Genomic DNA, 24,385 nt, shown 5'->3' on the forward strand with positions numbered 1-24,385 from the left:
TGGCTTTTTTTTATAGGTTTCAGGAACATTGTGATGGGAAGTTGTTGTTTCTTCATGGTGGCGAGGAGCATTTTATATGTCTGAATGGCAGCATTTATGCCATTATTAACTTTGAAAGCCCAAACCATATAAGGATCCCATGCTTCAATCTTCCCTTGTAACTCCTTCGATGTCTGAATAATCTGGGACAGACGTTTCAATGTCAGGCCCTGCTCCTCCTGCTCTCGCTGGCAGACTTTGTTAACTATAACAAATCCTCCTCTGTCAGGGGTTCAGAGTGGGCATCGATAAGGTTGTTCATCTCATCTTGAGTGATGTTGTCAAAACCTTCGCCACCCAGTATCTTTTCAGTTCCACGGCTTTGTTGACAGTGTTGTGCTGAATTTTTTCGAGTGATACGTTGTGATTGTAAAGTTATGTCAGTAACCCTTTAATGTAAAATTCTCGTCCGCATCCATTGCATTCATAAGGTATTGGCGAGAAATCCGGTTATAAAGAGCCTTGAAGGCACGGATCACTCCTTGACCCATAGGTTGGATGAGGGAGGTGATGTTGGCAGTCTGAACTCCCTCGTAATACAAATCCAAAGGGTGGCCGCCAGCATTATCCATAATAAGCAACACCTTGAAGTTCATGCCTAAGTCATGGAGCTATTCCTTGGCTTGAGGGATAAAGCACTGGTGAAACCAGTTTGAAGCAAGGATTTTGGTAACTCAGGCTTTAGGGTTGTGCATCCAGTAGACAGGCAGAAGGTTTTTATTTTTGTTTTTAAGGGCCCTAGGGTTCGCTGATTTGTAGATGAGGCCAGGTTTCATCATGTAACCAGCAGCATTGCTACACATAATAAGTGTCACTCTGTCCTTCTGTGCCTTAAACCCTGGAGCTTTGGCTTCTTCCTTCGTGATGTAAGTTCTGGATGGCATCTTCTTCCAGAACAAGCCAGTCTCATTCATGTTAAAAACTTGTTTGGGATTGTATCCCTTCTCCTCTTTGATGTGCCTAAATGTCTCAGGGTACTTCTCCATGCCTTCTTTGTCAGCAGACGCTGCCTCTCCATGTAGAGAGATGCTTTTAATATTAAATCGTTTCTGAAAACAATCAAACTATCCCTTACTGGCTTGAAAATCTTTAGGCTCCAGTGCTGTTGATGGTCCTGGTTGCGACTCTTTGGTACCTTCTACATTGTCTCCTGTAGAGAACTGCTGGTACAATTTCCGTGCTTTCTCACGGATGATGTTACCGTCCAAGGAAATGTTCTTCCTGCAGTTGGTGATCCACAATCCCAAGGCAGATTCCATCCTGATGATATTTTTATTCCTTGCGGTTGTTACCTTTTTGGCACTATCACAGAAACTTACACATACGGTACTCCTGATTGCTGCCTTGTTCTTTATGTAGCGTACTGTGCTTTCATTAATGCCATAATGGTACGCTACTGTAGCATAACTTTTAGTTCCCAGGGCAAATCCAGTAGTTCAACCTTGTCCTGGAGTGTTTTAAACTTTTTCTGGGGCCTCATGTATAACGCCGTGCGTAGAACTCGCACTATAACATGGCGTAAAAATAAAAGCCGAAATGTGCTTGCGCACAGAAAAATCCAGATGCAGGAATCTGCGTACTCCAACTTCCACATTCTTCCGCTACATAAATCCCGATCAGCGTGAAAACTAACGCTCGTGCACGCTTTATGTAACGCCCCAACTCCTCCCAGAATTATGCCTCTTTGAATATGCAAATGGATATATATCACCCTTAAACTCAGCCTTCTGTAAAAAGACAATGGGAAAAGCATGGAGGAAAATATAAGAATTTCAGCGAATACTAAGTGAAGGCTAAGGAAAAACATACTATTTGTTCAAATAAACCGTGGTATAATCAACAAAAGTAGGTTGATCGAGTGACATAGCGTGCTGGAGAAACTTGAAAGCTCACGTTTACAAAATCGCACAGTGCCGAAATAAAAAAAGAAGTCGCATATCAAAGTCGCCGTGAAAAGCCGAGTTGTAGCCCACTGTCTGAGTGTCATATGAAAGCTTATTAGGGTACAGAGAAAAAAGGCACACGGTGGGGAAAAAGCACGAAATGTCAACTTCAATCTCGACATTTCCACTTTAATCACGTAGTTTATTTTGTCATTAAAGTACAATAGAACATCATAAACTTCATCTTAAAATCGTTTAATTAACCAGTTTCTCAAATCACATCATAATTAAAGTAGCACGTTAAATGCTTTGATCTTCTATGTGCCTATGTGTGTGAATCACTACTTGCTTCTTAAACCGGCTCTCTTCCTCCAACTGGACACAGAATCCATTACATTCGTGATATTACAGCTCTCTGAATAACTAAAATACTGAAATGTATACGTGATATCATTTTCATGATGATAGCAGTTAAAGCACGTTATGAAACGTGTTTCACTTCGATGAAATAATTTATTGCAGCAGTACTCAGGGGCGGCTCTAGGCTTGTGGTGGCACTGGGCAGAGGAAGAATCGGTGGCTCCTTAGCCGCCAATGTCAGTAAAGTAGCTTATGCACGGTGGATGGCCTCATCCGTTGCAGACACTGCAGACACGCAATGTCATGCACGGTGGATGGCCATGTATGTTGCAGCCACTAGCCGCCTCGTGCTCATGACACAAGCATTTCACTTTTGCCGAAATTTGTTGCTGCGTTTTTAGCTGTGTTGTTATTTTCTCTTTCTGTGTTACATTCAATATATTTTGGTGTAGCCGTCACTGCAGTCAGTGCTTTTCTTTACCCAAGTAACCGATCGCCACACAATCAGCTCTGTAATAGAAGTTAAGCCATCTGTAAGCTTCGCGCCGATTCTTCAAAACGTTTAAGGAACAGTGAAATATCTCCGTAGTACATGTTTAATTATTCTATCCTTAACGACACTCCCAGTGAAGAATATAGATTATTTAAATGAAGTTAAAGTTTTATCTGTATAATTTAATAAACATTTTGCTGCATTTCACCTTAACAATGATATCGTCATCATATGTAAATACGCGCTTTACAAAGTGGCTCAGGTTTTGTGATATTATAACTGTAGTGCAAGTTTACAGTGGGGTGATTGTACTTATAAGTACAAACAGTTCTACAAGGTGCAATTGATTGAGTGCATTTAAAGTTCTTGGGATGAAACTGTTTCTGAACCGCGAGGTCTGTACAGGAAAGGCTTTAAAACGTTTTGCAGTGGCTGAGACAGCGTGTCCTTGAAGCTGTATACCGATAATTCATTTTCCGATCAGCTGCTGCTGTGATTCACACTCAGATACAGTGATATAAATACTCTGAGTCGTGCATAGAGAGTAATATGGAAAAAGATGATCCGCTGTGGCAACTCCTAACGAGAGGAGCTGAAAGAAGAAGAAGAAGTGGTGAGAGTAACAACGCTAAAGCAGTTATGGTATTTGGAATACTATGGCTGTTCCCTGGACCATTATATTGTTACAAGTTAATTACAATCAGATGCGTTACACTAATAAACAATATGCAGTTAGTTTCAGTGTATTTATAAATCCGCGTCAGGAAAATAATGAGTAACAACACAGGAACAGTAGCATTGCTTTGACACTGGGTGCCGCCAGTCTGCAAAACCGAGCGGAGAACTTGCATACGACAAGGCATGAGGTACCGTGGAAAAGTGCGTTTTATACATCGCGATTTGAACGTGGAAAAGTTTGTACGCAACATTTCTGTGCGTACGCACCGTTTATACATGAGGCCCCTGATGCTTAGGCTCAGTGCCAGAAGCCTTAGAAGGTGCAGGGCGTTTCGGCAGCATTGTGTGCGTTTAAGAATTACAAAATGAATTAACAAAATTGAAAACATGAAGACACTCCGCTAGAGATGTGTCACAGGGCAGCAGTCAATCAGCAGCAAGGAGAAATGAATAACCCATTCTAGTCTAGCTTCAGAACTGACTCTACACTGAAACTCCCCTAGTCAGGGTTGTGAATCAACACCTTATTTTGGCCGATTCATTTGGCATTCAACATTTGGCCTCGGTGCTGCAAATAACACAGTCTGCCATGCCCTTTTTACTGACCAGTTACATACTGTTTTTTTCATTTTGCCATTTACTGCTTAGCTTATACTTTTTTATTCTCCTTTTTGGTATGCCATGTAGTGCTTTGAGTTAAGAAAAGTGTTTTATAAAATTCATTATTTGTTACCCTTGAGGGGCTAGATCTTAAAGTGAGCTCCCATATGGTCCCATATGTTCTCTTTATGGATCATGTACTTTCTAGTAGCCAACAGATGTTTCACCTATGATTGTTTATTTTCTGACTTACAATTCTAGGACTGTACAGATTAAGGTAAACAGCTGTCATTTATGCCAGAAACATGTTCTCTCATTCATCATTAAAGTTGCAATATATTTTAGTTTGCCATCCCCCAGCACACCAGAGCATTCTCTTCATTGGACAAAAGTACATCTACACATTAAAAAATGACAATAGCGAACACCGTGATACACTAAACTTAAAATTTACTGCTGAAATGTTCTGTATTGCGTAGTTAGTGGAAGTCATTGTGCTTACATTTCAATATATTGAAATACACTGGAACAATGTAATTAATCTAATTAATGTTATACCTTGAGTAAGGAGGCTACTATTATTAGCCTGAAAGAGTCACATTTGGAAATACTATCTGAGACTTAACACATACTATTAAGCAAAAAAATAATATACTTCAAGGTGGATTATAGGAAAACAATTAAAGAATGGTGTAGATCTTTATTTGTGAGAGAGGTAATGAAAGTATTATTATTTCTCAAATTTAATGGTATCTGAAAATCGAAGTATAATGTTGGTAGTGCCAATAACAAGAATTCCAGCATTAAGTCTAATTGTTGAGTAGTGTACAGCATATATATAACTGAAATTAAAAGACATATACTCTGCAGACAATCTTAATACAAGGAATTAATCAGGTACAACTACAAATATAATTAACTAAACGGAATGCTTTGGAATTGAGAAAATTTGTTCAGAAGATTTGGCATGCATTCCAATTACAAGCGACTTTTTTCAAAAGCCTTTAAAGAACACCACTCTTCTTTAATATATACTGTGGATGTTAGAATCACTCCAGAGCTGACCCCAGATCCAATGGCATCACAAATCACTTCTTCTGACTGTCAGTTCTGTCTACATGGGTTGATGTCTGATCTTTTCTTGTCAGTTACATATTGGTAATCCTTGAAAAATCCCTCAATCTATCTACATTTAAATGCAGTCCTTGTGGTGACATTTATATTATTACATTTCTTTTATCTTTTTCTCATTGTATTCTGTATCCTTCATTTAATCTAGTCTCCTACTATTATCTTTTTGTCATTATAAGGTGGGCTTTTTGTAATTTTTTTGCAACCATTCTTCTATGTTCTCCATATTTTTTCAGCATTCCTAATTTTAAATTTCTTCATTTTATTTATTTTTCTCTGCAGCATTACTGTCTGATGTCAAATCAAATCAATGCATCATCAGTTCAGCGAAGAGTCCTAATAATGTAGATCCCATTGGCATCCCTTCTTTTTGTCTATAGTATTTCTGGCAAAGTGAAACTAGATGCATTTTATCATTAATGGCCTGCTTTGTTCATGTTGTTATGGTGGGGTCATTGTTTAGCTTTGTTTGTAGAGTTTCTGTGACCAGATGAATTGGAATCATGGTGTACAGTGACATATGCCATAATTATCATATTGTGGCGATTTTAAAGCCTTCAGCTCTTTTAAAGAAACACGTACTGTCGGACGTGAAGACTGTAACTAACTGGCCATGACACACATTATTTCTTGTGCATTTATCTTCTGGTGTCTTTTCCATTTGTATGATGTGTTCTAGGGAGCCTATAAAGTTCATGTTGGATGCATCTTTGTGATTGAACTTTAAACCTTTGGTGAGAACATTTTGTTCTGTGGTAGACAGCTGTCTTCTGGAGAACTTATATACTTGTGGTTCATTACTTTGAATGTTCCCAGTGAGTTTATTCCATTTTTTAGATTCATATGCAACTACCTGTCCACATGTTGTGAGAAATCTGGATCATTGCCTCATTGTTTCAGATTTGTACATAGTTAGTTTGTCGTATGTTTCGGCAAGAAGTTCGTACAGAACGTGTCTTGTGAATTGTTGAATGATGAATGCCATCTTTGAAGTGTTCATGGGTGGTTTAAATTGTAGGTATTTTAGAGTTGCATCATACCTGATACAGCTATGGAGGAAGTAAAGTTTTTCATATCTGTGAGCTTCTTGGATAGCCAAAGTTTACCATCTAATACATTGCATATGTATTTACTTTGTATAAAGTAAATAAATGCCATTATGTATGAAAAATTCCTGTATTCCTTTAGAAGTACATAGTATGTTTATTTCATGGCTATATAAAGAAACCAGTGATCAACACAAAACAGTTATAAAAAAGGTAATGATGGCCTGTCTAGGCCCACACATATCTGATGTACACCCACGTTTCCAGCTTCCATCCCGTTTCCTCTTTTTCTTTAGTGGACTAACATTTTATCTACTAGCAGTGTTGTGTAACATTGCACAGACAACTATCACTGAATGGCAAGGATAAGGTGGAAATCTAATGTCACTGATGTGACTTTTCAGGTAATGAATATCATGTTTGCTGATGTGCTGTGTGTCATTGTTTTTATGTACAGTTTGGGAGTTAGTTACAGATGTAAAGAAGGTGATACTTGCTATCAACCAGTTAGCATCTATAAAACAAATATCATTACTTTTGGAGACACTGTTAAATTTGCTCACAGATGACCATATCGTGATTACTCCAAGGGCACTTTGCCCAAATACCCAAGGAAAGTTCTTAGTGATTACAAATCGCCTGTACATTCAATGCAGAGATTCTTTACCTCAGTTGTAACTAAGTTCCTAGAGAATGGGAGTATGAAAGGATAATAACTACAACCCAATGATTTGACTTAAATAATGCAATGAAGCACAATTTAAACATTTTTTAATGAGTTTAATTTTGTGGACTTGTGTATAATGTGTTATTAAGCAACATAATCATACAAATGCATTAATGCATTACATTTTAAAAAATACATTGTATGAAGTATAAATCTTAGTATTCTAAATCTTCAGAGAACTGTTTTGACGAATTTAATTTGCTCTGTCTGGATACTGCTGTTTGTCACTATGGCTTGCACAAGAGGTAGCCAGTTTAAGAAGCACTTACAAATTTAAAAAAACTAGTGTAGATCAGAAAGGATTTAACAAGCTACTTTAGTAACAATGTCTTTTGGGAATCTCTACTAAATTGATGATCAATCTGAAGATGGGGTTTATCACATTCTTAGCAATACAATGCTTTTAAGAAACTCAATCCTGAGTTGTTTCTTACACTGTATACTTCATTGTCCATGTTTGTATTCATGTAATACTGTTGGCGATACACTACTATGAAAAGAAAGTGGGACACATGCAAGCAAAAAATTTCACTTTACAAATACATGAGAAGCTTGAACAATATTACCCTTTGTTTTATACATTTTAATTGATATTTACAGTAGTATCTGTTAGGGCAGAGCCATAATAAACTTTATCCAGGATATATTTTATTCACCTATTCTCTAATATACCTTTTTTAGTGAATTAACCGTGGTATGCCGAAGCCTGTTTTGAAACCATCTGAAGCATAAACATCCTGGAACAGGATACTAATGCTTTACATTTGTAATCACAAGGGGGTACCAGAGATCCCCAAACCACAGACACGGAAATACAGCACACAATATATTAATTAAAACAAACGATTTTAATTGCTCCTAAAAGTACCCTTCCACCAACCTCTCCAACAATATGCCAAAAGTATACAATAAACCAACAATAAATCAGCAATTTTTCCGTCCTCCAGTTGAGTGTTGCCCACTGCCTCCTAACTGACTCGTGTAGCAGTGGGCTCCTTTTTAAGCCAGATCCAGGAATGCTTTCGGTGTCATGTTGTACCCTCTATTGGCCCATAGGGACTCCCGCAGGACTGCATTTCCAGACTCTATCTCCCAAGCACCTTGCGTTTGTCCGAACCGGGTTGTCCTATGAGGACCACAACCACCTGGTGTATGGGAGCTGGAACCGCTCTCTACTCTAGGCTTTGCTTGTCTGTTTATTGGCTGGGTACAAAAGTATTTTCCTCTCCTGCCTGCCACTTTGCCTGCATTGTCATACTGGCCTCCTGTCAGGGTAATATGTTTTTCTCAGTCTCATCTGGAATGCTTGCTCTCTTTATACACAGGTCATATTCATATAGCAAAAACACACCCTGGAACTGTGAAGTAGCAGCACTAATCACAGCATCGCTATGCTACCCTAATTTCCGGTCTGTTAAAATTCTGTAAAAAAAAAAACGTATGTTGAGTAATGTGAATAGGTATTTACACCCATTGTGATTCATCACTTTTAAGGAAACAATTACAAATTTCACTGTCATGTTTTACCATATTCTATTCTATTTACTGTTTAGGTTTTGCATAGACAAATTTTTTCCTTTTTGTAGCAATATGCAAAGCCTTAATAAAATCTCACAATTTAATAATTTCTAACAAATCAATAAAATAAGTAAAAACTAGTGTTTTGTGTAATAGTTGTAGATTATAACTGCATTACCAATGTATACCTTTTACTGTTCTTAAAGTAAACACCTCCTTAAAGTAACTGGGGAAAAAGTTGCCTAAATAGGACATATAAGTTGCCATACAGTAGGTACAATTGTTTAAAATGGAAAACTCATTATAAAATTAGTGTAAGTGGATCATAGAGGCTGCTGACCTAATTTTTACAGTAACATACTGTACATATTCAGGATTTTAAGAAATACCAAGATGTTTTTTGATTCAAACATCATGTACACAATGTCTATAATGTATTGAGCCGCTTATCATGAATAGGAAGTGCAATAATTCCTTAGGTAGAAATAATCTTTCCTATGCTTTATCTTTGTCATTAATATAGATGCAGAGTATGCTTACCATTTGTCCTTGTCTTACTTTTATTCCCAAGAAACACACCTTCAAACATATCTATCTCCGTTTTAACTTGGTAGAATATGTGTCTACTCAGTTTATTTTATTTTTAATGAACATTTTTAATCTTTTACCACTTTATGCCTTAGCTAAGGATAGCAGTTCACAGGCAGCATACAAAAATATGTCGGAATATTTCCAATAAGACTGCACTTTTCAGAAGTCTTATTTAACCATGACAGAAGCCTCTAAAAACTAAGTTTATCCAGGTTTTCCAGTTATCTTGTAATCATATGCAACTCAGGCGTTCCGCATATAGTGTTTTGAGCCTTAGTGAGGCTCAAATCTTTCTATTATAATAAAAAAAAAATCTTGCGTTGAGGCGCGATTTTTCTCAGACACTTTAACGTCCCACAAGACAAGGAAGTGAGATAAAAGGACAGCTTCTGTACAGGCTTTTAAATGATCGACGCGCAGTGCGACATGCAGATCATGCAGCATTGCACAAGCAGCAGCAGCAGCAAGACAGCTGATCAAACATAGAGGAGGTAAAAAAAAAATGTTTTTGTTTCACATTGTATCACTGTTTGGGGGTTTCGTAGGAGCAACCGCATCTCCTTAGCGTCCGTTCAGCCCCCCTCTTCACAATGCGAGAGGCAGAGACACGAAGCGGCTGGCTCGTAGTGCGCCTGGGGGTTGTCAATAACTCATTCACTACAGCTTTATTACTGGCAAATATCAAGATTTATAAAATGAATGAAATGAAAATAACAATCACTTTAAATTGTATATCGCGCTTAAACAAACCCAGGGGTGGGTGAGCAAAGTGAGCAGGGGACGGAGCCCCCTAGTGTTCACATATAATCAGGCCCATATCTGAAATTTTCTAAAGGAGTTATATAAAAATTTACAATATTTATAGACAACAATGTCATCACTAAGCATACTGACTTGTTGTTCTTCACTTCAACCCAAGATACAATATAATGTGGAGTTAGAAGAAGTTATAGAACACATGCATGTCTAGATTCTGATATTGAATATCATATGTTGCTGCTCCAGGGAAAAAGTGAACCAAGTTCTATTCTTTGTCACTTCCTAAATTAAAAAAAAAGAAGTTATTTTACTAATGTACAAACAGTTTCACAAAAAATTCATTAACAGAAAACGGATTGCCTCTTCAAGGCTTCTGACTCTAGTATTGTATATCCATCCATCCATTTTCTAACCCGCTGAATCCTCTTATGGTACATGGTAGGAGCGGAACTCCATTCTGACAAGCCTAAAATTATATCATTAAAAGGGTCTCTAACCCTGATAACTTGGAGTGAAAGGAAATGCTATTTTGGGTTGTCTCTTTTTATAAGACCGAGTCATTTTCTGGACTGCTTTATAGAATCTATGATTATGGCTGTTTATAGCTAACATTACACACACATTACAATTATGATTTGTATGAGGAATTAGTCCTAGGATCTCAAACTTCCTGGCACCAGGCCCACTTCATCCTGCAAGACAGTTTCATATGGCCCTTTACATATTGTTTTCAGTTTTTTGGTTTTTTTTTTCCTGTAATGAGATGTGTTAGGAGCCCATGGTGATACAGCTTTAAATAAATAAATACCTACGGAGTACTCTGGCTCCAGATAGGCTCAGGTGCACATGGTGAAAGTGGTAGCATAAATGAATGACTTTGGAGTGTTGATGAGGAGTTTGGCGGGTCTCTCATTCACTTGTGGACATGGGCAGCAGCCAATTCCCTTGTTAGTTAGCAAGGCTCAGTGTGGCACCTCGCAGACTGTAAAGGACTGGTGGTAAGGACCGGAGTCTGATGTGAAAGATGATTGAGTCTATCAAGTGACATGTCCTCATGCTGAAAAGACAGCAAAGGTAAACTAGAGGAGATACCTGTTTTAGAGAAACGGTTGTTTTTAATGGCTGGATAGAATCTGACAGTGGGATTTTAACATCGAATTGGAATTATTTATAACTAGCCAACCCGCGGCGTACCATACACTGCATAATCAGGCCGGTTTTTTAATGATTTTTAAGCACAGGGAGAAAATTAACATTTGAAAAATCGGTAATGTAATAAATCAGCAAGAAAAGCAACATTGTAACAATGCATGGAACGAACAAACACACAATCGTCCGTGACTGAAAACTGGCGGACCACCATCACTCATGTACCCACCTCTAACTCTTTTACTTGAGTCGTTGTCGTCTTTGCACAGTCCAGATGCACCTGTGACTCACGTAGACTTTCCGTGTTCCTACAGGAGCATCTAAGAAGACGCATGTTTGTCGCGGATGCGGATTGCTGTATGTAGCATGTAACACAGTTTGCTATGGTGCACACGGTCATGCGTCGTAACCGAAAACTCGGTTTTTAAAGACCGCTTACTTCTTGGAGTTGGTGGGCGTGACTCGTTCCTGCGTGCGCCATAGGTGTCTTACTTGTTGGCGGCTTAGTGAATCCATGGGTGTCTTGCCTTAGTGAATTATATATATAGATTCTATTTATTGAAATTTAACCTCTGCGTGGACACTTGTTTAATAGATTATTTACTGTACAGTATTTATTTATGAAAGAAGAAGCATTGCACTTTAATTTGGAATACTGTTTGTTTAAATAAAAGGACTTAATTTGCACTTTTGCACCTAGCCTTTCTGTTATGTGTCCTTATCTCCCTGGCTCATCTCAGTACATGACTATCGGTTTAAGGACATAATGGTAGCTGTTGTCAACCTGGACTGTCACAGCCCCTCAAATCAATATTTAAGCTTCTGCTAATGGCTGATGTAACCATGCATTAGCTACAACATCCTAATAACAAACTAGAGTGCATTCCAGCGTATAGGACTGGAGTACTAGCTAATGTAAACAATATCTGATTTTAACAGAGCTATCTAACAGAAAGTTGATATTCAATTCAGCACAAGGGCACCTAGATATTTCAAGCTATGCAGTCATTCCCACTCTTGATTTTGTATACTTGATCGTTTCTTCGAACTTCCCGCATTCAAAATACCAAGGGTTTGGGAATTAGGGTATTAGAGATAATGTCATTATGGTTCCCTAGGTCCGCCTCAGGAATGCCCTGATGGTACATCCACCCTGATTGTAAGAAAACTGTTGTTTAAAACTCCCACATGAAAGAGTACGTTTTAGGTGTTAAAAGACAGGAAAATGTGACTGTTTCACTTTAATTCAGGAAGCTGAAAGTCATATGTAAACCATTCATTCCAAAGGCAGAGTCTGGTAATAAAATCTACAGAACATATGTGAAAAGATCACTATGCCTAGGCTCATCTACCCTTTTTTGTATGCTTTTAATGAATCTACCTTTTCTAACAGAGCATAAGTCACCAGAATAAGTAAATTATAGGCACAATGGTAAGTCTACCTGTTTTAATCACGACATTCTAGCCTTTACATTCGTTTATTTGTGCTTCGTGTTGCCTTTGTTCATCTGACTTCCCAGCCCTCTTGTGAACACCAGATAACATTATGCCCAGCCACAGACAGGTGTTTTTTTTCTTCTTCTTTTTTTATATATAAGTAAAATGGACAAAAAATGAATCACATTCCAAAGAAGAAAACAAATCAGGCTGTGTATGTGTGTTTTATCTCCTGTGAACAAATCTATAGAATAATTAATACTGACCTTAACTGTTAATTTTGGTATCTGAAAAGAGATGACCTTCTGCTCAGTCAGAATTTGTGTTGTTTCATTTACACGGCCGGTGATAATGAAGTGAAGCATTGCCTGCTCGACTAGATGGTTAATGTAATCTTTTGATTGTATTGAAACATCCACCACTCGAGCTATAAAACAGAAAGGTTATAGTTAGAATCTAAAAATTAAAACTTTTTCCTGACAATCTTGTACAGAGCATGATTACAGCATGTTTGATAAATAAAAATGCTGAGTGTTGCATACTTTAAAAATTACAGCATCAAAGCAAAATGTGTTTCTTTACTAATTCTGGTTTCAGAATACATAGAGTAGTGCTCCATCCAACTACATATGCCATTTTCTTATTCTAAATGGAGAGCTACATAACAAAAACAATTACAGAAAGTTTTATAATTTTTTTTTAAACTTTTGTGTATTGTCATTATTATAAATAATAATCGAATTTTGGAATGTACAGTAAATAATAGTGAAAATAGTTTATTGTTAGAAGAATTTTTTAAAGTTATTGTAATAAGTACCATCCTTGTTGCAACTTATAAAATGAAAAAACATTTGTCCTTCTTGGATTATCTGAATCTTTTGTATGTTTTGACTGTGAATTCGATCAGTTTGATAGAAGTGTCTGATCTAATAATGATGAAAAATTTTAATTCTTTTTTATTTGCCTGGTGAACAGTGATCCAGCAGGTAATGTGGTGAGCCAGCGGTGTTCATACTTTATTAAGAAATGACAGCTCTTTAGATCTATTGCACAGTTTCTTTGATGCACTTCATTTTTCAGTTAAATCATCTTGTAAAGGAATTTTGTAAAAAGTATTTAATACTTTGTTGGTCTGAATGGAAATGACGTGAGATCATAGTTAATATTTATAATTGTGGCTATCCTGTCTAAATCTTACTAAGAAAAGAATATTTAAACTATCTTGCTTCCAGAAATAAGTGTTACATACCACAATGGCATTATATTTTGCCTTATTAGTAACCTTTTAGTAAGATTACTACCTGAACTTGATCAGAACAAAGAAAAAAAATGATGGTAGAGGACAAATTCACTAAAATTCAACAATAATTGGAATTGCAAATGTTTAAATAATGAAACACTTTGTAAACTAAGAAATGACTGAGTCTATAATAGTCTCTGGATACATTGGATGTCATTTGTAAAGCTGACTTGATACATAATAAACTAAGAAATAGTCAGCATGACACTACAGTGTAGCAAAGGTTTCCATAACAAAGTACTGAATGTCCACACCTCCTTAATAATGGGTAAAGTTAGGATACATAACTTTCTCATTTGGGATATAGCAGGATAAAATTATTTTGTCATATCAAACAAAGCAAAAAATCGTTATCTGTCATGTATGTTGCTGGTTGTGTGGCTTTTTGATGCTTTGCATCCCCTAGTACTGATTGACCTGTCATTATTGAAAGATACATGAATGTTGGTTTGTATCAAGTAATTCTTCAGGAAACTGCAAACTAATCTCTCTATCAGTTCATGTTCATCTGGTCAAGTAGCACGTGATGCCAAATAATGAGTAATTATGGAAGAAAATTTAATGTTCTAATAATTCTAAATTAATGTCTAAACCTGAGCACTGACAATTTTGTGGCAGGACCTGGAACAGGAAGTTTGCGTTAGATAAAAAAAAAATCAGCATATGGTTCCCAAGATAAGGCAGCTGATCATGCAGGAATGGACTAAACTGTTTCTAAAGAAATTTAACAGGCTAAAAAGTGTTTAGGTGTAGGTTACTAATTGTCTATTTACTTTTTCACACAAGAATACTGACTTTTGGATGACTTTATTAATTAAATACATACTAAAATATATTGTCATATATAATCAGCCACAATGACAATAAAGTTTGTCGACCATGTGATGACATTGAATACTAAATATGTAATGATTCAGAAAATCTGAAGCATCAAATGGTTTTTCATTTTCTCCATTCAGATGATTTACTGTTTTTTGAAATGTGCATTATTATAAAATGTTTCTGAATTTTGCCAACTTTTAGTTTGTGAAGAAATGTGAGCATAGTGATAAAATTACTTACTGTGCTGTGCCTCCAAAGAAACTTTCAGAGTCTGAGATTTAAATTCTTTGCTTGTAACCCCAGTATAAATTACAATATTCCCATTGACATAGATACTCATTGTTCTGCGTTCTCTTGAACGATTTCTGAATTCCAGGTTCAGCTTGAAGTCACTTCCAATTAAGATAGCATCTTGTAGACGCACCTCCATATCAACATCATTTCCTTCCATATGAACTGTTTGCCGATTTAAGCCATATGTAAGAGCAGTTTCTACTGAGAGTCTTTCTTCTTCACTTCCTGTGAATAAATATAGCCAGTTTTAGTTGTGAAATTTTGTAATGACTCTTTCTCCAAGATAAAGATATTTCAACCCAAGATTTATTTTGCTTTTGAAGTAGAGAAGACCCTAACCCTTACAGATTTTACACTTTTAAATGACAATAATAATTATCATCAGTACAAAACAGCTGCAAATATATTAAATGAATTAATTTCGATACATATTAATAGGCAGATGTAAACATTGGTTAAGGTCTAGATCTAGTGAAGTACAGTAAATGAAGTTTGTATCATATATACATATACAGTATGTGTGTTTGTATGAATGTTGTCTGGCAGAGGCTAATACATCGGCTGTACATCTGAAAAGCACTAGGTTAAAATGTTTGGCCATGACAAAGTCCCACACCCTGCATGTGTGAACACTGTAACAATATGATGATTTCAACTTTTGTAATTCTCTTCTTCACAAAAGGTCAAAAGGAACAAATGTAATAACAAGTGATCGTTATGAGACTTGCTTAATATGTCCATATTTTCTGCTGACTTTATTGCTCCATAGTAGTAATGGTTCACAAAACTAAATAAATTCAGTCCATCGCACCATCTTCCAAAGAGGCTAATTAAGGAAGTTAAGTGTGTAATCAAATCTGTGACATGAGGATGTGTACTATGATATGTGATGTGTGCTGTGTTGATCAATGAGTGCAGTGTATACATTTTGACTTTTAATTTGGTGGAACTTCAACTAAATAAGAGAGCACACCCTTGGACTAAATTAATAGGCTGTTAGTACCTAATTGTATTAGCCAATAAGAATGAGAAAAAGAGCTTTTACAAAAGATAATGATTGTTAGTTAAAATGTGTAAAATAGACTAAGGGACCCCATTCAACTGAAGTTTCCCCACAGATGACCTAAGAGACTGCATGCATTTGTGACTTTAGCCCAGAGAGAGCTCCCAACTTACACAGATCTTCACGCAGCACCTGGAACATGGTAGGACAAACCTTTAATAACGGTCAGGAAACTGTTCACTTGACGTCTCAGTTCATTTTCACCATCATTGCCTCTGTGGGACCAGACTGTTTGTGGACTAAATTGGGAGTGTTTATCTTTAACTGCTTTGTCAAGTGTTATTTGTCTCATGTCTGTAGAGTTACCACCACGATTGGGGAACTGGGGAGGGCCTTTGTGTTGCTTGTTTAATATTTGTGGGTTTTTGAGTTTTTTTTGCCTTTATTTGTTCAATATATATTTTATTATTGATTTTTGAGCCTCTATACCCATATCTCTATGTGGGTTTGCAAGTTGGGTCAAGGCTGAATTCATTCCTGTGGTCCCTGAAATAAAATAAATTGCTGTTTAAAAATAGTGAGAATCTATGTATCTTCACCACCTCTACAACAGTATCTGTCCTGTGTTGTGCCAGATTCTGCCGGTGCTAATAATGTGCTCAAGAAATTGTGAACATATAATTAAACTGTTCCATAAACTATTCTGTCCTTGTATTCAAGTATATTGTGTCATCTATACACCTGAAATTAAAAATTCATCATGTATGCTATAGCTTGACTGAAGCAACAAAATGTATAATTTGTGCTTCCACAACAATGGTAGTATTCTGATTTGACAGAGACATTGTTCCCTGATGGAAACAAATAAGGCTTGTTCTTTTAAAGTACAGGCAGAAAAAAAACAGACCAGTAGTTAAAGGGCTGTTAAAAGAAATTCCAAAAAACAGAGTTGTAACTAGAAGAACAAAAAGATTAATGTGTCAAAGCCAAAATGAACAGGATAAATCAAAGTCAAAAATCAAAGCAAAAATATGGCCAAATATCAAGATTGCAAGCAAGCGTGGAATTTGTTATAAATTACCCAAGAACTAGGACACTTCCTACACCATACCACCATCGTATATACTTGCAGTAGTGTGGCATCACGCTTTGTGCTATGTCAAATATGCGACTCGCAACCATATTCAAAATGCCACAAAATGACAGTGCCAATAAAATTGAAAATAAAGTTGCACTAAAATTAAAATAATAAATAAATGCATTGTGAAATATGACAAAAAACAAACACAGTTCTATGTGAGCATGAATCATTAAATATGTCATGCTTTATTTCTTCATGTATTTATTTAATTATTTTTCATTTCCTAATATACTTCATGCTCAGAATGTGTACACTCACACATTCCCGACATTCATTTCATGGGTCCTCTGAGCAAATCCTCAGAAATTAATGTGACATGTGCATGAGTTGTAATACCAGCAAAAAGTTGGGTGGCACAGTGTGATCAGGTTGGAACGTGACATCAGAGTGTCTGTTTACTATCTACATTTCACAGAAAACCGCTCTGCACAAATGCATTCATAGTGCTTTTATATTCAAGCGTCGCATATTCCCCAATGTAATGACACAATACATTTTAAAAGTGTCACATACCATCTTCTGTGCTTTTTTTTTTTTTTTTTTGCACCTTCACAACAGCATCAGAATGTACAGTGGAGTATTTGAGCCACTGAAAAAAAATTAAGGACACAGTTAAAAATGTCTGTTTTGTGATTAAAGTACAAATTTCAGCTTTAATCTTGAAATATCCACTTTAACCTCATAGCTTATTTTAGCATTAAAGTAGACCGTTGTAAACGTCATCTTAAAACAGACCCAGTTGTTAATCACTATTTGCTTCTCTGGCTTCCTCCTGAGCTGACAGCAGCGGCAAGCAGCAATGGCCGCACAGAATACTGTACATAAAAGTTTTGATATTTCAGCTCTCTGCACATCTAGAATCCTTAGATTTATACTTGATATCGCCTTAATGATGAAATGCATTAAAGTGTGTATGTTAAATTTTACAGATAGATTGTTAACTTCATTTAAATAACGAATACTGTTATTAATTACACATGTGGTGGTGGCACTGTGGGAGAGCGGTTGCGCTTCTGCCTCTCAGGGAGTCACGTCCCTGGTAGCGCTGCTGCCTATCAGGGATTCGCATCTCTGGTGTTCCCTGCCTGGAGTTTGCATGTTTTCCAGGTGGGTTTCCAAAGTGTGATCCAGTTTCCTTCCAAAGACATGATGATTTGGTGACACTAAAATGACGCCACTGTATGTGTATGTTTGTGTACACCTTGCGATGACATGCTGCCCTGTCCAGGGATCTTGTTTCTGTCTTGCACCTAATCATTGCTGGAATGGGCACCTTCCTGGATTGATGGATGTAATCATTAAACATCCTTTTCACAGATATTGTGGCAAGGTGTCATCTGAATTTAATAAATGTTTCAGGCAATTTACAACACAGCAAAGCCGAACATTTTCTCACTGTGATGATATCTTGCACTGCCACCTGGTGGAATCTTCCAGATTTACATAAAGTACGCACACATGTATAAACAGTACAACTGCAGTAGCGTTCGCTGAAGCATGCGTCATTTGCAGTATAAGTCCAGCCTTAGTCCTGATCAGGGTCGCGGGAGACTATCTCAGCTAGCACAGGGCACAAGGCAGGAACAAACCAGTCCATCGCAGGCCTTATTTAATTATTTCTTCATTTATTTGTATCAATGAGCCAATATGTTGCACAAAATACTGCTTGAAATTAAAACTGTCATTTTCACCTGTCAAAGTTAAGAGGGTGGTCCCTAGCAAGTACTATAATTTGATTGGTGAATCTTTAATTGAGTAATCTATCTTTGGCCATGAAGTGCTACATTTATAGACAGACACTACATATTGGGTTCAGACTTTTGAGAAGATGATACATTTAGTGCTTCTTGCATTCAACTGGCTGCTTCCTGGCCAAGTTTTTCTTGCACTCATGTTTGCCATGGACATACACAGTCAGAACTTTGAGCATGTGCTTTGCTTGCCATGAGAATTCTGTGTCAAATTGGCACATGTAAAGTTGCGACAAAAGCATATATTTCAAGACTTGTTTAATTTATGTTCACTTTTATTTATTTTTTATTTATTTATTGTCATATTTCACAGTGCCTTTATTTATATCAGGGGTCCCCAACTCTGGTCCTGGAGGGCACCAGTAGCTACATGTTTTCATTCTAACCCTTTTCTTAATTAGTGACATGTTTTTGCTGCTAAATAACTTCTTTTGAATCCATTTTAATTGACCTGTTTTTTAAGATTTGTTTCCCTGAATATCTTCATTGTTCATCTGAATTGCTTCATTTCCTTCCTTAAATGGCACCCAAACAGAAATGACATGTGAAGCGAATGAGCCAACAAAAGAGCAACTAAGTCAGGGCCTCAAATTCCAACCACTTTCACTCTAACTGGTTGCTTAATTAGGCGCCGATTCTTGTTGTTAATTAAACTCGCTCTTTAATTCCACGGCTTGTTGCTGCTCTCATTTTGCAATAGCCGACAATTCATAAAATGTTGATTTTCTCCTTTCAAAGAGCACTGTTAAAATGTTTTGGGGCAGATCAACATTCCCGAGACCTTCACCTTTGTTTATTTTCAGGTATTGTATTATCAACACCATTTGCTGCTCATGTTTTGGTTCATTTTGTATCTTATCATTGTTTGGCTGCTAATTAAGGAAAAAGAAACAATTAAGGGGTCTGAGTCTTCAAGAGCAAGTCAAATGAAATGAATTCAAAAGAAGTTAGAAGTTAGGGTTAGAATGAAAGCCTGCAGCCACTGGGGCCCTCCAGGACCGGAGTTTGGGACCCCTGATTTATATGTATATTTGTATGCATATTTAAGTTTTTCTGAAATATTACTCCATAAAAGGCCAAGGAAAATGACAAAGAAAAGCTGAGCATTGCCGAAGAACTGCTGAAAGACCTATATTCCATACTGCTAATCCTGTACTGAAGGAAGTATCATTTTAAAGACAAGAAAGAATTAAATTGTGAAGATCGGTGTAAAAAATATAGACATTATAAGAATTTGAAAACACAGTATTTGAGGAGGAAAAAAAAAAAAAAAAAAGGACTTGATAAGTAAACTTAAGTTTCAAAATTTAAATAAACACTCATTGCCAAGATCCAAATTAATAAAAGGATAAGTCTGTGTCCATCCGATTGCTATGCCTCTGTCATTTCAAAAGATAGTGCATCACAAACATTTTTATTAATAATATGCATTGCATTTGTCACTCCAATAGAAGGCACATCACAAACATTAACACTGCTTTTGCAAATTCCTAACCAAATGGCATATAACACAGACATATGCATTGCATGAAGCACTGTAAACATTAACACTAGGGTCTACATTGAATACTTAGATTTCAAACCTTCTGAGCACAGCTAGCTAAAGATAAAAGCATAATAACCATCAATAGATTCTTCAAGTGTGCTTCTAAAAAGTCTCATGAAAACAGGGTGGAGACTGAGGGAAGAAGGAAGAAAACTGTAGTACAGTGCAATATGAAATTCAGATGTAAAGAAACACAAGACATAAACAAATTGGGAAGCACACACTGAACATTTTAGAATAGCAGTATAGATTGTAGATGGGAGACGTTTAAATAAAATGTGCTGGTTGAGAGGAAGCAGAAGAAAGAAAGGTAAGCAAAAGGTAGAAGAAAGCAAAAGGGAAGTCATGTAAAATGTTAATGGTATTTATGCCTTTGGGGAGATGGGACAATACCAATAAATTAATGCATTTTGATCAGCATGTGTTTAAACTGAATGACCGCATCCATTCACCAGCAAATCTGCTTATTGCAGTTTAGGATCAATGGAGTAGAACCTATCCTGACAGCACTTGGTGCAAAGCAGGAACCACCCTTGAATAGAATACCAGTTCATCACAGGACTTATTCAGACATGAACCTACAATTTAGAGTCACCAATTAATCTGACATACTTATCCTTATGAAGTGGAAACCCATATAGACACTGAGAAAATATGCAAATTCCACACAAACTGCCCCCCAGACCAGGATTCAGTTGCAGAACCATTATGTTAATATGCTTGAATAAAGATATTCTATCTCATCTAATTCTCAGACATGCTTAGCTCAATTAAGTGTTTGCAGGGGACCTGTCAATGACAATGCAGGAAACAGCAGTGGACGTGATGCCAGACCATGACAGTGACCTGAATGAATAAATAAAGATGTGTACAATAACAGTAAATCAAAAACAATATCTCCTTCTTGATAGTATTACAAGCTTATACAACATGTTAAGTTAGGTCTTATATATTACGTTCTTGTGTGATTTTACTAAGGTTTAGCTCAGGGGTGGGCAAAGTCGGTCCTGGAGGCCTGCAGTGGTTGCAGGTTTTTGTTTCAACCCAGTTGCTTAATAAAAAAAATAAAAAAATCCTTGTCAATAATTAAATTTCATGGCTCACTAGTGCTTTAACTCTGCCATGTCAAGTCATTCTCATATCCTAGATTTTTTTTTAACCTTTTTAAGGATATCATCTAAATGATCTGAAGTCTAAAATAGGTGAGTAATTCTCAGTCCTTCACTTTTTTCTCTTCACTTTCCTTCCAAGTATTTTAATTAAGCTAAATAGTGCATGGTAAATACACACAGGTGTAAATGGAAATAAACTACATGGAGAAATGCTGGTTTCTTTTGTCATTTACATCTTATTGCGAATAAGGAGCAATTAAAAACCAAGACTACAGCTGTTTAAGACTAACATAAGTAATAAGGGTTCAAAATTTTAACGAGCGAGACAACTAAAGTGAAGCAGAAATGTTACTTGAGCAATAAGTGCTTCTTATTAAGCAATTGAGTTGGAACAAAAACCTGCAGCCCTCCAGGAACGACTGTACCCACCCTTGGTCTAACTCATAACATAAGTGAATCTTTTATCTTTACCCACTTGTCTTATTTCCTCTCTCGTTAAGGTTGATTTTTAATTTTTGCTAACCTATTTCAAACTTATTTTATTTGGTAAACTGTATAAATACATTTTTCTTGTTTGTACAGTACATTAATTAAAATTTATTACCTGCAAAGTTTAAGGTGTGCCCTTTTATGTAATAATTAGGGCCACATCTAAAATGAGAGGGCCTAAACAGGCAGAATATGTAATTTTGTGTGATCTTATATGCTTTGATTTTTTCTTTAATTTATTTTTCTATTCCAGCTGAGAATTTTTAAAATCAAGTTTTTCCCATGAACTATACATTATTAACATATTAAGTTATACAACAATTTTAATCATTTGCATTATTGTGGAAGAGTTCAAATGTGTAGTTAAAAATATCCTATAATTTAGGATTTACAACCAACTCAAAGTCCAAGTCTGCCATGCAGAACTGCATACTGCTGACCCTGGCTTTTACAATGTTGTCTACCGTACAACCTTTAAAAAGGGCAGATTTTTATGATTAGGAAGTTGTCTTATCAAATGTTCTTAGTTACTCTAGTACATTTATTTTCAGTGGTAGAAGACCAATCATTGCAAAATACAGACTAAAACTGCTAAAAGTCTACAACTACATGTTAACATTATTCAGGGTCTTCACAGCGTTTGACTTTTACAACTTGCACCTTCCATAGACCTTTACAAATGAGATTTTCATAATGTCACGGACTACAAAAAGTACAAATATAAAGTCAGCTCTTTTTTAATGAACAATATTTGTCAACATGAGTACATTATTTTTAAAGTCAATTGCTGAGTACAAGGGAAGAATACTTTGGCCTAAAGGAACTTGAAAGCAATATTTCCGATCCTGATTTATTACTGATATCCTTACAAGGCTCACCTTTAATTGCCTTAGCAAATATAGTTATATTGAGCTGAGCTCCAAAAATGCTTAAGGTTTGATATCTAACACTTGAGAAAAAACATTAAATGTGAAAAGCTAGCTGCAAACAAAGGAAAGAGAGTGTGAGGCTGTATTGTGATTGGAAGCTATGTCTGGATCATGATCTCGATACAGTCCAAACACCCTAGTAGTCTTTAGCTTTAGATACCTTTTTATGTATATAATTTTATTTTTAGCTTGTCTGCAGGTACTTCAATTCCAATCTGCAAATTACCAGTAACTTCTGTATTTTGTTCCATTCAGACTTTGAACAGCACATCTTTCCTCTCACTATTGTGGTTCACATTAGGGCTTTTATCCTGAACCACCAACTTATCATATTGTTTTAATACATCAGTCCTACTGCCTTAACAGTTTATTTATATTCTCATGAAGAATTTAATAAGTGAATACAATGTAAGGCACTTTTAGAAATAGCATACAATAAATAATAAATGAATAAGATATGTTAAAATCCCCTGTGTGAATTTATATTCACTTTACCAGAATATTAGATGTATATATAAAACAGTTCCATTTAAGACTCGCTGACCTTCTTTGAATTTGTAAAGATCAGTAATGTTCTTCTGGGCATCCCTGCCAACTTCTTTGGTCAATACCATTTGCCCCACATGCTGTTTGTTGACTTTAATGGCTTCTTGAGTTCCATCCTTATTCCTCTTCCAGTAAACCACATCACTATTAATCTGAAACAGCCAAAAACATTCACAAATAAAAAATAATACGCTACCAATAGAAACTTAAAATCAGCCTTAAGTGAAATTAAAAAAAATAGATTTAATACAAATACAAATGCACAAGATAACACTTAATGGATGCTGCATACGGAGTTCAAATTCCACACTCATTTCTTAGTATAGCATTAGCACATAGTCCCCTTGCCTGCATAACTTTTCCACCAGATACTATGGGTCTTTTCCCACATCTACAAAAACAGTTTGCCCGGTGTTAGTGAGTGGTCTCTTGTGATGTACTGGTGCTCTTTCCAGGACTATTTTTAACTCTGAGCTCGATGCTGCTGAGATAATCTCTGTGACCCATAATCAGATTAAGTAGTTTTGAGACTATTATGCAGGAATTCACACAAACTACATATACTGTAGGGCTATAGTGTTATTTGTTTGGCTGGTTATACCCTTTAACACTTCTCAGTATACAGCAATACTAGGTACACATTGATTTATTAGTAAAATAGGAGTGTAGCTACAGGTGGATAAGGGTGAGCATTGCACATCCACATAGGGTATCTGCTCAAACAATGAAAAATGTGAAAAAAAAAAATTAGTTTTTACTTATTTTGACATTTCATTTTCCTCTCTGTATTCCCAAATTCCCATCTCACAATGACGTCCTAGTAAAATATTAATTTCTGAAAAGTATTTTCTTTAGTACATGAAGTGATTATGCTGTATATTATGAAAAAAAATATGATTTAGATTTATTAGTACTGCACAATCTGAGCAAAACAGGCATTTTAATTTCCATTCAAGTGAGTGAATATAGTGCAATGTTTAATGATTTCCAATATAAAAACACGGACCCATCAACCACTTTAGGGCTGTGTGCTAAATACCT

General features: G+C 36.2%; 1 protein-coding gene across 2 annotated transcripts in view; it reads right to left on the reverse strand.

Moving 5' to 3' along the window:
- The window catches only part of LOC120529507 (coagulation factor XIII A chain-like), a 255,609-nt gene that overhangs the window by 41,078 nt on the left and 190,146 nt on the right, over positions 1–24,385 (reverse strand). For both annotated transcript variants that reach the window (XM_039753362.1, XM_039753363.1), the window contains 3 exons: positions 23,343–23,496; positions 14,774–15,052; positions 12,678–12,838 (listed from right to left, as the gene is read on the reverse strand). In XM_039753362.1, the coding sequence (XP_039609296.1) occupies positions 12,678–12,838; positions 14,774–15,052; positions 23,343–23,496 (594 nt within the window). The remainder of the gene's footprint in view (positions 1–12,677; positions 12,839–14,773; positions 15,053–23,342; positions 23,497–24,385) is intronic.

The sequence above is a fragment of the Polypterus senegalus genome, chromosome 5 (genome assembly GCF_016835505.1).
Source record: "Polypterus senegalus isolate Bchr_013 chromosome 5, ASM1683550v1, whole genome shotgun sequence".
NCBI lineage: Eukaryota > Metazoa > Chordata > Cladistia > Polypteriformes > Polypteridae > Polypterus > Polypterus senegalus.